This window comes from Corvus brachyrhynchos, unplaced genomic scaffold (assembly GCF_000691975.1).
Source record: "Corvus brachyrhynchos isolate BGI_N302 unplaced genomic scaffold, ASM69197v1 scaffold346, whole genome shotgun sequence".
NCBI classification, from domain to species: Eukaryota; Metazoa; Chordata; class Aves; order Passeriformes; family Corvidae; genus Corvus; species Corvus brachyrhynchos.
Genome location: NW_008238644.1, coordinates 4,365,907 through 4,382,782, shown reverse-complemented (window position 1 = coordinate 4,382,782; position 16,876 = coordinate 4,365,907). Strand labels below are relative to the sequence as shown.

At 54.2% G+C, this 16,876-nt stretch overlaps 1 protein-coding gene and 1 long non-coding RNA gene across 3 annotated transcripts in view; one reads left to right on the top strand and one right to left on the bottom strand.

Moving 5' to 3' along the window:
• The window catches only part of GABRQ (gamma-aminobutyric acid type A receptor theta subunit), a 71,463-nt gene extending 56,102 nt beyond the window's left edge, over window positions 1-15,361 (bottom strand). Inside the window, exons 1-2 of one of the 2 annotated variants that reach the window (XM_008636207.2) lie at window positions 14,329-15,361; window positions 10,417-10,505 (exon numbers count right to left, since the gene is read on the bottom strand). In XM_008636207.2, coding sequence (XP_008634429.1) covers window positions 10,417-10,505; window positions 14,329-14,408 — 169 coding nt within the window. In that variant the 5' untranslated portion in view covers window positions 14,409-15,361. The remainder of the gene's footprint in view (window positions 1-10,416; window positions 10,506-14,328) is intronic. The other variant, XM_008636208.2, reaches the window with a different exon arrangement.
• LOC108447479 lies at window positions 14,680-16,627 on the top strand. The gene is made up of 2 exons (XR_001863083.1): window positions 14,680-14,752; window positions 16,092-16,627. It is a non-coding gene; the product is annotated as an uncharacterized LOC108447479 (long non-coding RNA).
• Window positions 16,628-16,876: the final 249 nt, after the last annotated feature.

Genomic DNA, 16,876 nt, shown 5'->3' with positions numbered 1-16,876 from the left:
TCCCTCCCTCCTCACAGCCCGTGGGGGATTCACTAGAGGAGCACAAGAGTAAAGCTGAAAGCAGTGCAATAGCCAGGGCACCCTTCCTGGTTTTCCTGCTCTATGACATGATCACACACAGTAAATATATTTTCTGCCACATACATAAAGGGGTTCTTTAAACATTCTGCCAATGATCAAAGTCACAAAATTTCAGGTGTTCTGGGAGAGGGTGTTGAGGAAAGTCCTTCTGCTTCACCCATCAGAAGGGGAGCTATTTGTGGCCAAGATTAACGCCCATTAATTAAGAGCCTTTCCTATGTCTATACCATGGCATTTCTCCACACCAACAAGTGGGCTCACCTGCCTGTTCCCTGTGGGGATTCCACAGGACACCACATTGCAGGAAAGGGCACACCTTGGTGACCAAGCAATGGACCAGAGCTCTGAAGGTGCTTAGGTCTGTTCTCACAAGTAAAGAGAATAGCAGGAAGCAGAGCTTCCCAGTGCCATGCTGTGGGTTTTTGCCATCACTCCCAAAAAAATGCCCCCTCTTGGTGTCCCCGAGGTGTAAAATGGCCCCAGTGGTGGCCCATCCTCCCCCAGGTGGTGGGGAAGATTTGTTAGTCAATATTTGCACAGCACAGGAGCCTTGCTGCTATCTGTCGCACAGAGCCCCTAATACCACCCAAGAACAAATTATATTTGTGCATAATCAACATCCCATCCCGCTCAGCCCTGATTTGAGATTCCTTTTTGGCGAGTGATGATGTCCAGGGCACAGAGAGCACAGCTTGATTTGCAGAGCCCAGGCTGAGCTGGCAGAGCTGGCAGGTAGAAATATCTTGTTTTGACTGGTAAACTGAGCAAGTTTGACATGGAAACCACTGAGGGAGAATAAATATGGAACAACAAGATGTAATTTTACAGAGTCTCTCTTCCTACTAGAACTACACTCGGAGCTATCCCAGAGCTGAACTAAGAGGTCCCGAGGTCTAGGGAGGGGAATTCTGGACACGGTAGGTTGGGCTCACCCCTGTCACAAGCATGGACATCTCTGAGAGCACAATTATTTAACAGCAGCATGCCTGCAGGACTGCAAAGAACAGGAGAAACAGGAAGGGGAGGGGGGAAAGATAAGAGGAGAAAAAGAGTTTTTAGCTGTGACACAGAAGCAAGGATAAATGCCACAGCCAGAAAAACAGCCTATAGGAACAGCAGGATCAGTGCTTCCCAGCCCAGCCTGACATTCCCACTCTGCTCAGAGCAAACATCCCAAGGGGAAGGGACAAGAGCTCTGCTTCCTTCCCTTTTGTGGGAACAGGATCAATCCCTGGATCTCCAGAAAACCTGTTCAGCTGACCGTTGTGTTCATCCTCCAGGGCTCCACCATCCACCACTGCCCTTTCTCACCCACGTGATGTGAATTCCTGTGAAGGACCTTGTGCCTTCATTAAGCACCTCGTTTGTCTTGTCCACCTTTCTGGTCATGCTTTAACAAGTGCATGATATTTCACATGAAATATCAAGACGTAAAAACCTCCAGCAAGAGCTCTCTGCAAGAATGGGTTTTACAAACCAAGCACTGTCAGTACCACCAAAAAAAACCCTCTTACATCCAGACAGCCTGACACTGTAGCAGCCTCCAACTTTTTTTTCTTTGAACCAGACATAGGTGAGAAAAGTGACGTGCACACACAGAGTCTCTTTCACACAGCAGTAAAACTACAGCACGTTCCTTGGCTTTTATATTTCGTGTTATATGGATTAAAAATATTTCTCTGCCTAACTGGGATACTGGGAGTCTTAGGAAATGAACGATGCAGGTATGTAAAGCTGCTCTGATGAACAGCTCCAGGGCAGTGGAAATATATTTTGAGTAACCAAAAGGACTTCTACTAATGGATTTTACACTCCTTTCACATCTTGCTTTCAGTGGCAGCCCCTCGAAGGCAAGTTTCCTGGCAGGAGTAATCTCAGAAATGGTGAGTGTTACGTTGATGTTTGTCAACGAGGAAGATGGGTCCAGGTGATGTGGCAAACATCCTCCAGACTGGCTGTAAATAACAATCTGCTTTTAGGCAGTTAATTAATTAAGAAGTATTGGAATTATTCTGTCTAATCAGTTACTCGAATGCATTGCATCTTGCTGTAAAAAATTATGACTAAGGGTAGAGGCAAAATTCCTGGAATAAAAGCTTAGTTAAAACGATGATGACATCTTGGTTTTAAGAGAGATCTTTGCCATGGACTGCTCCAGCAGGGCTGGAAAGCAGCTGTGTCAGGGCCTGAGCAGAGCTGCAGGGAGACACTGCACCAGCCAAGGGGGAAAAGGAAGCAGAAGGGCAACCAGATGCATTTATCCCACACAGGCGTGGACATAAGCATGAGAATCAACATCTCCAGTTGCAGTGGAAGGACATTGGAATGGATGACAGCAAAACTTCATGTTCCCCACTGAACACCAAATGCTGAAAACCAGGCAGAGCTCTGTGGCAGGCACGCAGCTTGCCCAGTAACCCAAGGCCAATTTGACTCTGGGCTGAGACTCAGGGGAGCTCATCTCCGTTGCTGTCTTCTCCCAAAACTGCCTCCACTGCTCTGTGCCAGAGATTCCTGTCTCGGAAGGAGGATAATAAGTGTGGCCACACACGAATGCACAAGTGTGTCCAACGTGCAGCAAGAGGTTCACAAGCTCTGTCACACGGGAGGAAGGGACTTGTCTAATATCCTAAAACTTTAGTGCCCTCAAGAACCAAATTGTGAAGAAAACAAAATGGATGAAGGTTAGGTGGAAGGATGCCCACTGCTGAATGGATGTTGTGGAGCCAGTTCTTAATTAAACTGTCCACAGCATCCCTGCTCATTCTCTTCCCTTGATTGATAGAGGCTGGATTTGCAGCAGGGCAGTGCTGACAGTGGGGTCCCTGCCTGCCCTGCAGTGAGCCAGGGGGAAGCCCACAGGAAAGGGAAGATGTTTTTGTGGCTGAGCCCTGTTCTTCAGGACTGGATGTGTCACAGGGTTCCTGTGTGCTCCATCCTCCCCGAGTCACCCAAAGGTCACAGATTTCGGTGAACTCTGTGTGTCTCTCTTGGGGAGCTGGGGCTGAGCGCTCACAGCTGTGGCTGAAATCAACAGGAGCGGTGCTTTGACCAGGCAGAGCCTGGCTCCAGTGCTGCCAAGCATCCTGGAAAATCACATTTTCACTGGGCAGCCCTCAGCAGGAGATACCTTTGTCTTCTCGGGGGGGAGGTGTGAACATGCTCCTGCTGCACTGGTGTGCTTCACAGCAGTTATAAAAGCAGCTGATGCTGTGTGGACAGCAGGTCTGAGCACAGAGCAGCCAGCAAAGCACAAGTCCAAGACGGATTTTGGCTGCTCAGTCACAGGTTTGCATCAGACAATCACCTCAACCCACCCTAATCACCTGCTGTGGCCACCTCAGCTGTCCCCACTGCCATGCTCCCAGCCTGTCCCCCTCTGGAATGAAGGGAATGAGAAACACCAGCTCCATGTGTAAATGGCATCTCTGATGTGCTCTGTAGGGCTGCTCAGGAGGAAGCAACTGTTGGACCTTGCCTCCTGATGCACCCTCACAAATACAGATCCCTGGAGAAACCCCAGTCCTGGCTTTTCTGAAGCCTTGTGTGTCTGACTTTACAGCCTCCAAGTCCTTTTCACAGAATGTATTTGGTATAAAAAGAGCAAAGTGAAAAAAATAGAAATTCCGTCATGTGGCAATGTGTTAACATCCACATATGTCCCAAGAAGGACGGGATCCTTTCATTTCCTGCCACTTCAGTTAATGAAGTAAGACACAACAGCAGGAGGTTGTCATCTTCCTTCTGGATTAGCCCTAGAGAGGACGTGACCCATGGTCTGGAGCCAGAAGTCACATAAACTGGGCAGGAATGAGGGCTGCACAGCTGCAGCCAGTTTTACTGACCAAGAATGGCGTTTTCTCAATATTCTTTACTCAGGAAGGAAAGGGGGACTGCTGACAGCCCTAGCAGGTATCCACCTTCCCTTTGGCCTTGAGTGACACTGGGGTTTACAGACTTTCCAGACAGCTTCTGTCTCTCCTTCTCCAATTAAATCCTTTCCCGAGCCTGATCCATGATTACCCCTCTGCTTTCAAACCCAGAGCTGCTCTTCTGCCCAGCCACGTTATGGGGGCAGAAGGGCGACATTTCCTGGTGGAGTCAGGCTCTGTGAAGTGCAGCATTTCAGGTTCACCCCGTGCCCAGCTTTGCGTAGGGAAGGAGCTGTCCCTGGTAGGACAAGAGCCTTTCCTGCTAAATCTCAATTCCCTGCCCCAAAAGAGCTGGCTCAAGGCATCTCAGAAGCAAAAGGAAAATTGAATCTGGCTGCTCTGAGATTTAAACATTTTTTTTTGCCACAGAAGAGGAGGGGAAGAGGGCTGGAAAGCTGAGAACTAGAGCCTAGAAAGGCAGGTGAGCAGCTCCTGTGGCACCCCAGACAGGCAGCCCAGGACCAGCCCCCACTGCCCTCTTCCAGCCCCACACCCTGGTCCTCCTGCAGCAGCATCACTGCTCTGGGGTGCTGCTTCATGCTGCTCCCCCCCCCAGAGCAGCCCTTGTGCCAGGTCTGGTGGCCCAGCGACCCACCTGCTCCACATGCACAGGGGCCAGCCCTGCTGTAGGCGCCGCCAGTTTCATCCCCCAACATTTTAGGACAGGAAAAAAAAAACCCCAGCATGTACACGCCTTGGCTTGTTCTCAGAAATTTCTGAATCATTTTTCCTGAGATTTCCCCCCCTCCCCTTCCAAAGTCCAAAGCAAGCTAGCTGCCTGGAAAAAACCACCACCCGACACCCAGTGGGAAACAGGGACGTTTTCGGGAAGACTTTACCAATACCACCCGCCTTGACCATGGAAGACACCAAATTCCCTTTCCTTCCAGCACAGGACCACTAAGAGCAGCTGTTTCCCAGGCACACAGGGCTGGTGGGCCAGGGAAATAACACAAGCCCCCCCATCCCCTGCTGCATCCGTGCCAGCCGGCGCAGCCCCGCCAGTTTTGGAGCCCTGAACCACTGACGATGCTTCACTGCAACACTTTATGCATCAGCAATCATTTATTTTTACAGTTCTGCGTTTCAAGTGATGCTGTTACACAGGGAAAGGCTAAGGATTTCACCCCCAGCTCCACTGAATTTGAAGTGACCTTTGAGGGAGGAATACTGGGGAATAAACAGGACATGGGAGCAGGGCTGGGTCCCGAGGAGGGTGGAGGTGTGATGGAGCAGGGAGGAGCTGAGAGCAGGAGGGGCAGGGGACAGGAAGGAGGAAAGCCAAGACGTTGCAGCTAAGGAGGGGTTTGGATGTCCCAAATGAGGGCGATGAGAGCTGGGAAGCCAGGTCCATGACCAGAGCCGATGAGGAGCAGGACACAGGCTCATTTCAACCCAAGACCCCTCAAGTGCTAATTTTCTTTAGGGAAGTTTGAATTAAAAATGGGGCAGGGAAAGCTGCTGGCCCCACAGGCATGAAAACCCAGGATTTACTGTGCAATCCCAAGGGCTTCACGGTCATTCTGTTTTCACCAGGCATTTCCAGACACTTGCACCCCCCCAGGAGAAACACCAGGAACCCTGCACTCCAGGAGGGCTGGCAGCACGGAGCAGAGAATGCCCTCACCTTGCTTTTGGCTACCAAGATCTGCAAATGATGCTGGAAAACCATAAAGAAACATCTGCTTGAAACTCTTGCAAAGTTTCGGGCTGGAAATGTTGCACCAACAGCGAGCAGCTGAGTCACGAGCTCAAGTGGGATCTTCCTGCCATTCCTTCACTGCCTTCTCTACCCTGGGGCAATATGATCTTAGTTTGCTTTCTTTTGCTTTTTTTTTCCTTCCTTTTTTTCTCCTATGGAACTAATGCTTCTGAAAGTGAGTGCCTAAGAGCACTTACAAGAGCCAGGGCGCTGCTCTGAAAGCTCCCCGCCTCCCCTACCCGTGGCTCTGCAATGATTCCCAGACATTATCTGCAGCATCCCCTGCTCACCCAGCCCTAAATCATGAGCATCCTGCTTGCCTGGTGGTGTAATTAGCGTGCTACACAAATCACCCCCCAGACTGTCCATCCCTCAGGGCCATCTGGATGGCTCCCACCTGTGATTTCATGTCAGAACGTTGTCCTGTCCCAAAGACCAAAAGGCCTCTCTCTGCGTTGTTGCTGCTCTTGCAGTACCAGGACAAAGATCTCCCTCTTGGAGGCCTGGCTGCATCGTGCTCCTCCCTGCAAATCCCTCCTGGAGGATGTTCCAGATCCCTGCCACAACCCTGGCCAGACCCTGTGGACTTGCTTTGCCATGACTCTGTCCTGTCCCTTCAGTCCCAGGCCCTCTCCTGTATCAGCCCTGTGGTCCCTGCATGTCCCACCCTGGCACCGTCCCACATCTCTCCAGCGTGGTGTGACACTCAGGGCTTGGGGAATGTAGAAACCTGAGAGAGGCCTGTCCCTCAGGCTGCTCCCACCTAACCAGGGTAGCTTTCTGCTGGAGTTGCTCCCAGATTTCTCCATCATCTCCATGCAGCTCCAGCTTTCCGCTTTGGTGTCCCCCCACTGAGCCCAGCTCCCCAGGTGAGCACACGGCACTCATTGCCACGGCACCACCCCCGAGAGCCGACCTGCTCATCGGCCTAATGGGTTTCCAAGGGGGTGGGGGAGAGGGAGGAGAGCGAGTGGCTGATGCTTCTCAGCCACTCAGCTCAGCCCAGAGCTAACGAGGCATCTCAAAATTAAAAAGTGAACTGCAATCCCCAGCAGGTCTGTCCTCCTTTTGGCATTAGGCAGAGTTCTCTTTCTCAAAAAAAAAAAAAAAAAAAAAAAAGAAAGAGGACTGGGGAGCCATGAGTTGTGTTTGGAGCTGTGGAAGCATCCTGGGCTGGGTGGGGGTGCTGGGATGGGCCTTGGGGCTCTCTTAGGAAGAGTGTGAGGGACAAGAACTGCCTCACCATGGCAAAGGGTGCATGGGAACAGGCTTTTCCACGTGCCTTCCCATCCAAAGGCACCCAGTTCCTCCTGCTCTACAGGCAGCAGCCACGGGTGAATGGAGGAGGCGCCCCAGGACGGGCAGGTGGGACGCTGTGCTCAAGGCTGGCAGGGTGGGCACAGAGCAGGGTGGCTGCCACTGCTGTGGGGCAGGATGGCAAGAAGGAAACAACACTGCTGCAGGAGGAAAACACGGGGAAAGCAAGCAGGAAAGAGCAGGGAAGGGAGGAAGAGAAGCCAGACTGATTTATTGCTTTTGTGGGTTGCATTTCTCATGTGGGAATCTGTCTGGGAAGGACCCTGCTGTGCCCACACCTCTGGGGAGCCCAGCACTGGCTGCTGTGACCTTCCTGTCCCCAGCACCTCATCCTTGAGCCACAGAGAGCTGAAGGCTCTGCATTAGAGGCACAGCTCACCCTGGCTCACGGGCAGCTGAGTGGCAGCTGCTTTGTTCCAGTCCCCTCCACTCGGGCAGACAGCTGCCTGTCCAGCCAGACCCTCTGGTCACTGCTGGCCAGCCCTGAGACAGCTCTGTGACATTCCTCCAGGGCACACGGCTCCCAGCAGGACCTGCCACCCTTCCGAGGTGCTGCCTTGGCTATTCCCAGCTCGTGCTAACTGGTGTTCCCAGGACGGGAGCACAGGTGGGTGGTGGGATTGTCTCCCCCAGCAGAGAGGGCTTGCACACATTTTGCCCAGCTGGAAGGCAGAGGAGGGGTGGCAGGACAGTCCAGGTGGAGCACAAGGCTGGAGAACTGGATACTGGAACTGGAGCTCAGCCCAGTCCCACACGTCCCTGGGAGACAGCAGGGCTGCACACACACAGGTTCCAGGGCTTTGCCCAAACCGTGCCTCTTCCATAGAATCACAGAGCATCCTGAGCTGGAAGGGACCCACAAGGATCATCCAACTCCTGTCCTTGCCCAGGACACCCAACAATCCCACCCTGTCCTTGAGAGCGTTGTCCAAGTGCTCCTGGAGCTCTGGCACCCTTGGGACCATGCCCATTTCCTGGGGAGGCTGTTCCAGGTCCCAGTCACCCTCTGGGGGAAGGACCTTTTCCTAATATCCAAGCCAAGCCTCCCCTGACACAGCTCAGGCTGTTCCTGTGGGTCCTAGCGCTGTGCCAGCTGCACACAGTTTACTGGGGAGAACTTCACCCTCTCCACAGCAGGACTATGGATGAACTGAGAGCCACACAGACACCTCCTGGCATGATCCCACTGGATTTCTCCTAGAAATGGGTTTGATCCAAAATTCCAGAGAGCTGGTGAGCTCTGGGTACAGCAGTGGTACAAGGAAACTTCCACCACTTTCCCCTGGGCTAATAACACCAATGATCTCCAGCTTCCAAACCCTTGTGTCAGCCCAGCTGGAAATGCTGCAGGAATTTTGCCTGGATAAGCTTGTCCTCCGGGGGAGGGAGCCAGGAATGCTGATAGTTTGGGCATCCCTGCACCACAAGCACCAAAGGTGCTCCCCACCAGGACCTTGCTCTCGTGAGCAAAGGGAAAGACAAGAAAGGGTGAAGGGCAACAGTGAGGCCATTACAGGGAAGGGATTTATGGTCATAATTCTGTCTCTTTGCTTGAGTGAGGAGAAATGCAGCTTGTGCTTTGGGAATTCAGAGTAAAATCAAAACGCCACGGTTGCCCAGCCCCATCAGTTCTGCAGCCCGGGAGGACGTGGCGCCTGCCGAGCCCAGCCCGAGCACCGCACAGACCTGGCAGGGTCAGCAGAGCCGCCTGCGCCGAGCCCCGCACTGAAGGAAGGGCTGGGCCCTGTCCTGGATGCCCTGGGGACCTGGAATCAGGGAACAGAACCTGCTGGACCCCCAGCCCAGCGCTCCCCTCTGCTCCGTGGCTCTGCGGAGCCAGCTCACCTCCTGCTTCGCTGTATCATAATCAGCGCCGTGGCTTTACACCATGGTTCTCTTCCAGTTTTATGTCATCTCCACAGTTCTCCCCCTCATAAAATGTGACTGCACCAATTTCTGTGATCAGGGCTGGCCAGGTAGTAGGGACATTTCAGAGCCTTTAAATCAAAGCCAGCCATATCCCATGTTCAAAGGAGAGAGGGAAGAGGGGGAACCCCTGTTTGCCTGCAGAATGCTGCACCCAAAGTGTCTCCCCACTGCAGTGGGGTGACCTTCCAGGTGCTCCTGAGCACCACGGAGAGATGGGCATCATCTCCCCCAGCCCAGAGCCCTCCCTGGTGCCCCCAGGCAGCGCTTGGTGCTGCCACCTGAAAACCCCTGTTCCACCACAGGGTAGAACAAGGAGATGAGGACAGTGGGGACGGTGTTTGTGGGGATGGAAGGGAGTCTCTGCTGAAGGGTACGGGGTGGTCAGTGCATGGGGCAGGTCTGGGGGAGGTACAGGGAAATCAGAGGTTTCAAGGATAGGTGGATTTATTCATGGGAAACTGCAGTACACTGGGGTGCATCCAAAACCTGATGAAATCAGTGAGGCTGTTCCTCCACTCCCAGCTTCTAGGAGCTATGGATCAGCCCTGTTGGGTGAAAAGTCCTCCTTTGAACCACCAAATATTTGGCCTCTCTTCTCCTAGAGGCACGAGCCTGTTTCCCATCAGTCCTATGGAGAGGGACACCTCGGTGTGCAGCTGTCCTCCTGTGGGCCGAACATCCCTCAACCCCACACATCTCCTCACGAGGAGGAAATAGCATTGCCCAAAAACTACCTAAAACAGCCAAGCTTGGCAGGTTGAGATCAGAAGTCCTCAATCCCCCTCCCTGTGCAGTCAGCTGTGCCTCTCCACTGAAGAAATGGACCTCAACCAGACCTGGGAACATGGCAGTACCCAAAGGTTTTCCACGTTTCATCTCCACCAGGCCTTTGTGGTTCTCCTGTTTGCTCACAGGAGCCAAGAGAGGAATTGCAGATCCTTGCACCTCCTACGGAATGGCAGTCAGGCCACCAGCTCCCCAGGGAATATTTTATCCCACACTGTTGCTGAGGGGGCAGCCTTGCAGGCCAACCAACAGCCCCACCAGCAATCACCTGGACCCTCTGCAGGGAAAAGAGCCAAAATATGTGGCATTGGGAGCAGAAATGGAGGAAGGATGACTTGTTGGCTGTGATGGAGGAAAGCTCTGGAGTCAAGGAAGAGCTGAGTGTCTCTGCTGTGGCAAAATATCCCCAGAAACGTCACACCACGGACACCCGAGCTGTCTGCAGAGATGGGTGATGCTGGAAGGAGAGGAGCCAGTGAGGGGAGAAGGAAAAGCAGGAGGGGTGAAAGAACTGGGAGGGAGAAGGCAACAAGGACGTGAGGGCTGGGGTTGAAGAGGTCTGGTGGGAGCACTCCCTGGGGTCTGTGCGTGCTGTGAGTGGCCGAGGTGCCAGCACAGACACACAAGAGCAGCCCCTGCCCCGCTGCCCGCGGCCAGCCCTCTCCGTACCTCCAAAGTCAGGCCTGAGGCGGACGTCATAGCCCTTCAGCAGTTTGTCCACAATCTCTTTCACCACAGAAATATTTCCAGTGGAGGGGCTGAAAGACAAAAGAAGAGAGTCCTCGTCATCCCGTGTGGCACCAGGCACCTCAGCATCCTTCAGAGCACCTCAGCCATGGGCAGAGCCTCTCTGCTTTCTCTCTCACTCGTGTTTTCTGTCCTTGGCACAGCTCTCAGCCCCCCAGCTTCCCACAAGCCCCACACAGGCCCCTACCAGGGCCCCTAAGCCATCCTGGGAGGTGACTCAGAAGTGTCGACAGTGTTCTGGCTCCTCTTCTGCAGCTCACCCCGACTCCAGGGTACCCCAAGCCCCATCCCTTGCTACTCCCTCTGGTGTAGGCACCCCAGGGGTCTGCCTGCTGCCCCCCTCAATGAGCACACTCTCTCTGGCCACTGACCCACACACCTGGGGGGCTTCACTGTGCCCTGCCCACAGAGGGGTGCACAGACACGCACAGGCAGAAATTGTCCTTTCTGTCCCCCTGGGCTGTGTATGGGGCAGCTGCAGCCTCTCTCTTGCAGGTCTCACTCCCCTTCCTCAGCCACACTGGGCTCTTGCTCTGGGTCTTACATCACCCAGCACAGATCTGGCATGTCCCAAGGTCCCCACTACACAAGGGGCCCCCAGCAGGCACCCTGCACTGTCACACACCCCAGTGCCTCTGCTTCTCACTGCACCCAGGGGTTTCTTCAGATTATTGAAGCAAACGAGGAAACAATGCTCCTTTTTTTCCTGTGGCCTCAATATACAGCTGATCTTTGCCGTGTAAAAATTCAGTTTCTGTCACTCAGCATCACCGTGACTTCTTAGCAACGCAGATCAAGAGGCAGAGACAGGGAAGGGGAGTCCATCTTCCCCTCTGTGTGCCAGAGCAGCAATCCTTTCCCTCCCAACCCTTTAACCTGCACACAGAGGGGGGCAGATGTCCTCCCTGACACCAATCCAGCCATCACAGCGAGAAGGGAGTTCCTTCTAAAATCAGCCCAAGAGCCAAACCAAAACTGAAGGTGGGAAACCAGAAAGCAGGGCATGCTAAAAACATTGGACCTATTCAGTGCCGCGGGGTAGATCAGGTTTTCTGCCTGAATAGCCAGCCTCTGTGCCACCCTCGTCCCCTGCTTTGCATGAGAATGCAGACCCTGCCGCTGACAACTGCTGCTCTTTGCAGTCACCCACCACAACAGCATGTCTCCCTGTCAACACCGCCTCCCACATCCATCCAAGTCAACCTGGAAAGCTGCACCACGGCACTGCCTCTGCCTGGCCGGACAGCGGGGCTGGCATGTCCGTGTGTCTGCACACAGAGACAGACAGACAGACAGGCGTGCTCTCCTGGCTGCACGGAGGGTGTAGGGACTCCCTGCCGGTGCACACAGACACACAGACACGGGAGAGCGCTGGGTGCAGCTACAGAACGTGCACAGATGTGTGTGACCACATCCCAGCCAGGGGCTGGAGGTGACTGGAGGTGACTGGAGGTGATGGTGGGTGCAGACCTTGCTCTGCTGGGTTGTGATGAGGCACTGGGCTGTGGACACGATTTATGAGGAACACAGAAGTGAGCGTTTGTGGGTGCCTGAGGCTGGGTTCCCCGGTGCCCAGACTCTCCCTAGGGGTGTGGGTGGAGGTGTGTAGGACCACCTGGGAGCCTGGGCATGTCTCAGGGCTCTGGATGTGCAGGGATTTCTCAACAGGACAAGGATGTGCAGATGTGAGACAGCACTCAGGCCCGGCTCTGGTGCATGGACAACCAACGAGCCCTTGTGCTGGCAGGGGAAGGGGGCTGAGCTCCAGTCCTGAGCATGCTGCTGAGAGTGGTACAGCTCCTCCTTGCACGGCTTTGATCACTGGGAAAAGGCCAGAGAGGTGTGTGCAGGTGGGCATTTTCACAACACCGTGTCCAGGCTTGCAAGGTCCGCTTGCGCCTGAGGATTTCCTTGCAGGTGTGTGAGGTTTTGCAGCATGCAAAACACAGTCCTGTCACTGAGGACTGAGAGTGTGCACCAGCATTTGTTCACCTCTAGACAGCCATTCCTAGGTACACAGATTTCCGTAGTCGTAATATGGACACTGTGCATTTCTCAAGGGATTTAGACACCTCTGTTTGGCTTCCTACAGGGCATAAACTCAGGAATCTGCGTTACCCCCTTAATATAGGCAGGGAAATTGAAGTAGAGACAGCAAACAATGTGTCAGGGGCCCTGCAGGAAGGGGCAGAGTGGGAAGAGGGCTATGGGGACTCTTTCCTCCTCATCAGCTACAAGTTGGCCTAGTGAGGGAATAAACCGACATCATGATTAAGGACAAGGTCTTTTGCTTCCCAGTGCTCCCTTTGATCCAAAAAGCCGCATCCCTCCCACTGAGGAGGCGAGCCGTGCATTTGCCCAGCTGTGGGCGAGCAGCTGCATGTCAGTGCTATTCCTGGCAAATGTGGGTCTGCATCCGCTCAGGGAGCACGTACAGCCAGCCTGTGAACTGAATTCCGGAGTGCTGTGTCCCTGATTCTGTGTCAGTGGGCATGTGCTTTGCATATCCACGTACACTTGCAGCCAAACATCTCCATACCAGCACCCCGTGCTGCTGGCTGGGGTGTGTAGGAGTAGCTGGAGGCTCGTGCACATGGAGAGTGTTTTGTCTCCAAGCTGTGCACGGATCCACACGCAGACTACGGGTGAAAATCAGTCCTGGACACACAAACACACATGCAAGGGCACACGTCTGAGCAAAGGGGGTTGCCGTGGGCTTTAAATGTCACACATTTGCTTGGGCAGTGCCTCCCGAGCTGCCTGCGTGTGTGTCCCCACACAGCGGGACCACGCATGAATGGTGTGGGCAAGGTGGGCGCGCGCCTGCGCGTGTGCGTGTTTATAACTATGGGAACACAAATCTGGGCATCCACAGCCCTGCAAGGACCTGCATGTGTGCGTCGGGAGCGCGCTGCTCCCCGTGCATGGCTGAGCAGGGAGACGCCGCAGCTCCCCCCCGCCAGCGCGCACGGACAGGCGCACCTGCCCGCAGGTGTGCGGAGGGAGGGAGGGAGGGCGAGCACGGCAGGCAGCGCTGCTCCCGTGTGGGAGAGCAGCGGAGGAGCGAGCAAACAGGTGTGCTCCGCACACCTTGGCCAGGCTGGATGGGCGCCCGCACCTCCGGAGCGCTGCGAGTGCTCCGGGCATGGCCCAGGAACAGCTGCAGCCTGAGCAGGCAGGGGATGGGTGCCAGCAGTGCCCCGGTGCCCCGCAGGGCAGGTGAAGCTGCGCGCTGTCGGTGCGGAGTGACCCGCGGGCGGGCGCGCCCGGGCGGGCACGGATGGCTGCGCACACGCAGGGACGGATCCGGATGGATGGCACCCACGGAGGAGGGTGTTGCGTGCCATAAATCTGCGCGGAGGCACGGCCGTGGGCATCGCCCCCGGAGCTCCGCAGAGCCAGGGCTGTGGCACAGCGCAGCTCGCTCGGATGAGAGCGTGGCTGCGTGTGCAGGCTCGGGCATGGCCAAGGCAGCCTGTGCCGGGTGCGTAGCGCAGCTCCGGGGCTCCGGCGGCTCCTGCGGGCACCATGTTCCCCAGCAAAACCCTTCGTTTGGCCATTTTCCCCTGGGTTGGGGAGGGGGACACACACACACGCGCGCTGCGAGGTGGGCTCCGTCCGCAGAGTCTGCTCCGTATCTCATGTATGAGCATCCCTCCTCCCCCCTGAAGGACAGGAGCTGGGGAATAACAATAGCAGACGGCAGGGGAAGCGATTTGGGGAAAGAACCCCCTCCCCTTTCCCACATCCAGATCGATGGAGAAAACCCCAAACAAGACAAGCAAGCGCTGTGCCAGCCCCCCTGTCCCTGCAGCCTGGGATCGCAATCCTTACCTTTGCGCACAGCAGGCGAGACAAAGAGCTGCTAAAGCAGAGACAATTCCACTCAATCTGTCTGCCTGAAATGTCCACATTTCCACAAAGACGAAGGATGAAAAAAAAAATCTTTGGAGGGGAGGGGAAGGAAAGATGGATCTTCTGAAATCCCCCTCCAAAAAAAGGGGGGGAGGGAAAAAAGAAACCAACCCCCCCCCCAGTTAATGATTTCCTAGGGAAAAAGAATAATGACAAAAAACTAAAAAATGAGGGGGAAAAATACCCCCCCACTCCTTCAGTGCCAGTCAAAGAATTCGTTTCTTCTTCCTTTCAGCATCCTCTCAACAAGAGACATCCTCTGGCAATGGAGAAAATCCCAAGAGAAAGAAAAATAAAATGCCCCCAAAATGGGCTCAGCAAAATGTGAAATCGAATCTCACAGGTACGCGGCAGAAGAAGAAGAAGAAGAAGGAAAAAATTACAAAAAAAAAAAAAAAGAGAAAAGAAAAAGAAAAAAAACCAACTCAGTGTCCCCTGAGCACTCCACTTGGATTATTTTTCCTCCTGCTCTTTTGCCATCCGGTTCTGCAGATGTTGCATGGCTCCTGCTACCCACCTTCAGCGAGGAGGAGGAGGAGAAAGAGCGCGCGTGTGTGTGTGTGTGTGTGTGTGTGTGAGAGAGAGAGAGAGAGAGGGAGGACGTGTGAGTTTTCGAGCAATATGGTTTTATTCTGGATTTTACCTACTTGCTCCCCCTTCCTCTTTATTTTCCGAGGGGGGAAAGGGAAGCCACGCAGCCCCACTGTGCAGGTATTTTATTTTAGGGAAATCTCAGGCTCGTCACTTGGGAGGTTTGGGGCTTTTTGTGAAAAGGCTGAAAAAAAAAAAATAGGGAAAACCAAATGCAGCCCGGTAAATAATAATACAAAAAAATACATATATGCATGTGTAGCAAATAAATAAATCCCTGTCTGCCGAAAGCGCTGCTCTCGCAGGGAGGGCTGGATGCCTCCCTAGCGCTGTTGCCGCAGCTCCTGTGGAGTTTTGCTGCTCATTGCAAAGTCACAAGAGGAGGGGAGGAGAGAGGGAGTTTGTGGCTGGGGAGGGGGACTCTCCGGACAAATTGGGATCCTGACGTCATGGCTGACAACATTAACCCCTGCTGGCTTGCAGAGGGGATGGATGAGCGTTTTTGCTGTGGTGGATTTTTGGGGTTTTTCCCCCAGGGAGGTGGGCGGGGGGGAGATGATGGGAAAGGTGATGGCATTTTGGCAAGCCAGGGGCTGTGCCTGGGCAAGGGTGGCTCAGCTGCGAGCGCTGATGGGTGCTGTGGTTGCCTGAAACACTGTCATCAGCACAGGCTGAGCTTCCCCCTGCAGCCACTGAGATAAAAAATAAGGGGATTTACTCAGAATGTCTCCATGCCACAGAGCAGAGTGGCCTGGTGGCCTCCTCCTGGGGCGCTGGGGAAGATCTGGAGGCTCTGGTGGGGCTGGAGACTTCCCCAGGCTGGGGAAGCCCAGTCCAGGAGGGATGCTCAGCTCTCCCTGCAGGATGCTGCATTATGCATACAATGGAGTTTGTGGGAAAAGGGAGCCTGAACTTCCAGAAATGCTGCTGGTGCTGGGGCTTTGCCTGCTGGAATGGCAACAGCCATTGAAATCCTCACAGTCTCCTGTGCACCAGCCTCTGATCTTGGCCTTAAAAAAGTAATATAATTAAGGAACTCGACATCAGGCATGCAGTAATGTACTACCATGAAGGATTTTTTTTTTTCCTAGGAAAAAGAAGAGATCCAGCAGCATTTTGAATGCAGAGCAGAAGCCATGGCTCCAGGAGGAAACATCCAAGCTCTCACCACCCTGGATGCGATCTCCTCTGCAGCTGCCTGGCAGCGCAGAGCAGCCCCTCTGAGCAGATAAGTCCTGGTTTGCACCTGTGTCTCCAAAGCCCTCTGGGACAAGGGAGCAGAATGTGTCACTGCAGCTGGGCAGGACCAGGTCCAGAATGCCTCTGAAGGGGCACAGGGCAATGTCCTGCAGCCACTGAGCAGCTCCTCTGTCCTGCCCTTCCCTGCAGAGAGATCTGCCCAGCCTAGCCTGGGAGAATCCTTGTCTCTGGAGCTCCTAATGCTCCTTTCCCTCATGCTTGGCTTGGCTCTACATGGTTTCCTCATCAGAGGCACGCCACAGATCGTGTGCTCCCAATCTCCTTCTCCCAAAAAGCGCGGTGGCGAGTGACCTTTCTGAAGAGCTTCCCCCTTGCAGGCCAGGCTGGGCTGTTGCACTGCAGAGACATTAAACCAAGGAAAAGCTGAGTGGTGTGCTGTCCTGTCCTGGTGTCGCTGCAGGGAGGTCCTGGGGGCAGTGAACATGTGGGGCTTGTGGGGAAAAAGGAAGGCTCAGGGAAGGTTTAACATCTACAATGAGGCTGTGCTACAATGGGAGGGGATAAGATCTTCCCACCTGCTGCTGAGGCTGGTGGGAAAGGTTCTCTGCTTGGTTTAGCGTCCAGACCACCCCTGCTTGTCCAGACTTAAGCAAATTAAGCTCAGAGCAGTGATCTC